The 4,496-nt window shown below is 65.1% G+C and overlaps 2 protein-coding genes across 2 annotated transcripts in view; one reads left to right on the top strand and one right to left on the bottom strand.

The window, feature by feature from the left end:
- LOC102370921 (17-beta-hydroxysteroid dehydrogenase type 6-like) overlaps positions 1–548 on the bottom strand; it is a 14,671-nt gene extending 14,123 nt beyond the window's left edge. Inside the window, exon 1 of the mRNA XM_025191383.1 lies at positions 434–548. The gene's annotated coding sequence lies outside the window, so the exon portion shown is untranslated. The remainder of the gene's footprint in view (positions 1–433) is intronic.
- PRIM1 (DNA primase subunit 1) lies at positions 5–3,846 on the top strand (the record flags this gene model as incomplete). Its single annotated transcript, XM_014525472.1, has 12 exons — positions 5–169; positions 452–558; positions 647–720; positions 1,027–1,163; positions 1,314–1,372; positions 1,782–1,891; positions 2,179–2,270; positions 2,389–2,533; positions 2,616–2,685; positions 2,851–2,945; positions 3,283–3,381; positions 3,569–3,846. Coding segments are annotated over 12 exons (1,173 nt in total), but the record flags the coding sequence as incomplete, so codon positions are not given.
- Positions 3,847–4,496: the final 650 nt, after the last annotated feature.

Here is a 4,496-nt window from a genome sequence, read left to right as displayed (position 1 = left end):
TCCCCCCGCAGTGGAGAAGAACTACTTCGCCCGCCGCGAGTTCTCGTTCACGCTGCGCGACGACATCTACGTGCGGTACCAGAGCTTCGAGCACCCGCAGGACCTGGAGAAGGAGCTGCAGAAAACCTGCCCCTACAAGGTGGACATCGGGGCGGTGTACTCGCACCGGGTGAGTTGGGGGCACGGGGCTGCCTGGGCTGGCATGGCGCGCTGCCCTGGCCCCGTCTGCGCTGGCAGAGCCCGGGCGTGTCGGTCTCTCCCGTGTCGGCCCCCCGCGGAGAACCCCGAGTCGGAGGCCTGGGGTGCAGCAGGGGGCACGGGGCAGGCGTTCAGCTCCAAGGCAGCCGGGCGGGGGCACTACATCTGCCCCCAGAAGCCAGACGGCTCCGTGGGGGACGTGCGGGGTGCGGAGCGGCGGGCCCCCGGCACTGACCTGTCGTTCCCGGCCCAGCCGAGTCAGCACAACGCGCTGCGCTCGGGGGCCTTCCAGGCCCAGGAGAAGGAGCTGGTGTTCGACATCGACATGACCGACTACGACGACGTCCGCGGGTGCTGCAGGTACTCGCCGGGGCCTGGAGGCCGTGGGGGTGGGTCAGCACTGGTGTGTCCAGAGCCAGTGCCATCCCCACGTCCTCCCTCCCTGCAGCTCGGCCGAGATCTGCTCCAAGTGCTGGACCCTCATGACCATCGCCATCCGCGTCCTCGACCGAGCACTCGTGGGCAAGTACCCATCCGTCGGGGTCCGGGGGGTGTAGCGCCATGGATCCTGGTTGTATCAGGGCAGTTGTGGCGGCTGCAGGCACCCTGCTGGTCCCAGTTGCCTGGTTGGGCTCAGCACCGCTGTCCTGGGCCCAGCCTTGCTTACTGCAGGACTGGGGGGCTGCGGGTCTGGAGTTAGGGGCACCAGAAGGGCTGTCCAGGAGGGGGGCAAGGGCTGCGGGTTGGGAGTGAGGGGCGATGGTCAGACTGCAGGGTGCTCCTCCCCCCCAGCGGGCCCTGCCTGACCCCGCACCTTGTGCCCCACAGAGGACCTGGGGGTGCAGCACCGCCTCTGGGTGTACTCGGGCCGGCGCGGCGTGCACTGCTGGGTGTGCGACGACACTGTGCGCAAGTGGTCGTCCTCGCTGCGCTCCTCCATCGTCGACTACCTCAGTCTGGTCAAGGTGCGGCAGGGGGTCTCCTGGGGGCTGCATCTGACCCCAGGCCCCCATTGCAGCTGCTCCAGGCAGGCCAGGTGCTGGGAGCTGCCGCCTGGCACCTGGGCCTGGGGCAGATTCGCTCCATCCTGACCATCTCCTCTTGCTCCCCCCCAGGGTGGGGCTGACACTGTCAAGAAGGTGAATCTCTCTGACCCTGTGCACCCCTTCATCAGGTTAGTGCCCCCCCATGAAGCCCCTTGACAGGCCCCAGTCGTGGGCCCGATTCACCCCAGTGCCAGGGCTGCTCTGCCCTGTGCTGGCAGCTCCCTCCTGCCTGACCTGGGTGCCGCTCCACCCCCGGGGACCAGGCGTAGTAGACAAGTTCATTGGGAACAAGGCAGCAGGGATCCAAAGAGACCCGTTCTTCTCTGGAGGGCGGTAGCTCCCTTATGGCCTCCCCTCAACCAGGGTGGGGGTGCCCCCAAGGGACCCCTATTGGTACCCCCCACAGCTGGAAATGTCCCCGCAGTCCCAAAGTAGGCACAGACTCGGCCAGGGGAGGGTCCCAGCGTCCTGGGAGGAGAGGGCGGCAGGCATGGCCTCCAGGGAGCCAACCCCACCATCCCGTCTGCTTCCCCCCAGCAAGTCGCTGCGCCTGGTGGAGGAGCGCTTTGAGGAGTATGCACTGCTGGGGCAGGACATCCTGGGCAGCCGTGAGAGCTGGGACAAGGTGCTGGCCCTCATCCCGGAGCATATCCTTCTGCCCGGCTCCAGCTGCCTTTCACTTTGCCTGGGGAAGGGGCTGGCAGCGGTGGGGGCTTGCATGTTTAGGGCCAGAGAAGCATGCAGGGGAGAGCTTGTGCATGTGCTTGTGTGCGCATGCTCACGTGTCCACACATGCAAGATGAGCCCCGCATTACAGGCTCCACATCTGTGTCCATCTAGTGCTTCGGTGCAGACCTCCGTGCTTTCACGCATGGTTGAGGGGGGCAGGGGTGGGGGGTCCATGCAATGTTGTCAGTCCTTAGCTGGCGCCCACCCCTGCGCGAACAGCTGCAGCAGGATTTTCCCCGGAAGCGCGACTCGGTGCAGCGCTGGGCCCGGCTAAAAGCCCTCGTCGAGAAGTCCAGGGTGAGAAGCTGGGGGGGGACGGGGTACTTGGAGGGGGCACTGGGAGGCTGTTGAGGGGGGCAGGCCACTGCTGGGTGCAGGGGGGAATTCAACTGTCCTTGTTTCCCTGCCCCCACAGCAGTCCTCAAGCAGCTCGAAGAAGCTGCCGTCCTACGCAGAGCAGGAAATCATGCTGCAGTTCTGTTTCCCACGCCTGGACGGCAACGTCAGCAAGGGCCTCAACCACCTGCTCAAGAGCCCCTTCAGTGTCCACCCCAAGACAGGTACAGCCGGGGGGAAGGGGCCCCCAGGGCAGGGAGTGGACCCTGGCAAGCCTGGACATGACGTGGACTTTGCCCCCGGCAGGTCGCATTTCAGTCCCTATCGATGTTCAGCGGCTGGACCAGTTCGACCCCTTCGCCGTCCCCACCATCAGGTAGCTGGGGGTCACTAGCCCCTCTAGGCTGCTCTGCCCAACCCCGAGCAGGCCACCCCAGCAGCAGAGTGGCCTCAGGGGCTTCTGGTCAGTCCCCTCCTACTGTCTGGAGTACTTTGTACCAGGTCGGGGGTAGGGAGTCTTACTCTTCTTCTTCTCCTCTAGCTCTCTCTGCCGTGAGCTGGATGAGGCCAACGACGCTGACGAGGACAGGGACAAGGAGAATGAGGAGGATCCTGAGCCCAGGCGCCGCGTCCGGGGTGAGCAAGTTGTGAGCCCCTGAGGTGCATCCCCGTGCCTCAGTTTCCTCTCCCAGCCAGTCCCATTGGCTCTGACCGAGCTCCCCAGGACAGGTTGTGTCCCTTAGCCCGGCTGCACCGTCCCCAGAGCCCGGGGTCAGCACTGTGACACTTGGCACTGGCGCCGTGGAGATTTCTGCCCCGGCCATGAGGGTCAGAGCCTGGCTGGGCTGTGCCAGAAGTCAGCCCAGAAAGGCAGCCTGGGATGGGCACATTGGCTACCTCCTGGTGGCATGGCCATGGGGCAGGTGCATGGTGGGGCATCTTCACACAGCACCCCACACATCTCATCCCTCAGACTACAAGAGGACCAGCCTGGCGCCCTACGTACGGGTCTTCGAGCGCTTTGTGGAGGACATGGAGAGGGCTCGCAGGGGCGAGCTGCTTCGGAGGAGCGGTGAGAGACAGAACCAGGCTGGGTGGGGGTGCCTCTACCTCTCCCTTCCCCAGGACCCAGCAGGGGGCAAGAGATCCCACAGGGCAGGGGGCTTTGGCAGCTACGCGGGGTCTGAGCAGTGGAGGAGGCGTGGGGGGGGGCTCAGCCTGTCGCTGCTGCTGCTGCAACCCCCTTCTCTTCCCTGCAGACCTGCAAGGAGACTTCTGATGTTCCCTGCCCAGACCTCCTCCATCTTCTGTGCCTTCCTCAGAGACTCGGGCATGGTCATCATCACTGCCCAACGCCTGCTCAGGCCTTAGCCACTTTTTGGATGGCTCCTCTGGTCTCCCAGCTCTACACTTCTTCCCCGCTGGAGCCTGTGCCGTGGTCTCCGCTCTCTCCCACCCCCTCAGAGCGTGAGGCAGGCAGGCTTCCTCCTTTTGTACTTTTTGTATGCAAAAGCTATTAAAAGGGTCAGTGAAAGCTGCTGCGAGTGTGCATCCGGTGGGCCGAGATCAACAGGATGCGTCTGGGACGGAGGGGACGCCATCCCCTGCGTCCTGGGAAGGAGGATGTGTGCGAGTGGAGCTCAGCGCCGTGGGGAGAGTGGGGGGGTAAGCTGCTCTCACCCCAGGCTGTTTTGGCCGCAGGCTCTATTTCCCTGCAGGGGTTTTCTCAGCAGGTGGCAGTGGGACGTCTTGGTGAGGACAAGTGTGGGGGGAGGGGGGACGTACTGCCTGGCACCCGTGTTGGGGTGCAAGGTGCGGGCATAGCTCTGGCTTTCCTTTGGGGCAATTCCCCCCTGCAGGTTTCTCTAAGGTGGCACCCCACGGCGTTCGCACCTCTGTTATCCGCACGGGGGACTCAGGCCTGAATGCGAAGGGGGCAGACAAGGCCCCAGGCTGGGGAAGAGCGACCTACACCCCGGGTCCTCGAGAGGAGGGGGAGACAACCCCCGGCTGCAGCCCTTGGTTCTGGCCCCCGCTTCCAGCAAGAGGCAGGGGGTAGCTCTGACCCATCCCGACCCTTGCTCTCAGTAATGGACCAGGGGCAGGTCTGCCTCTGCAGAGGGTAGCTCGGGGTCGCCCTGGCCCTGGGGAGCAGCCCCTGGCCGGAGCCCAGCGGGGGGGTACGGA

This window comes from Alligator sinensis, unplaced genomic scaffold, assembly GCF_000455745.1.
Source record: "Alligator sinensis unplaced genomic scaffold, ASM45574v1 scaffold1065_1, whole genome shotgun sequence".
Taxonomy (NCBI): Eukaryota; Metazoa; Chordata; order Crocodylia; family Alligatoridae; genus Alligator; species Alligator sinensis.
This window is presented reverse-complemented; position numbering and strand designations above follow the sequence as displayed.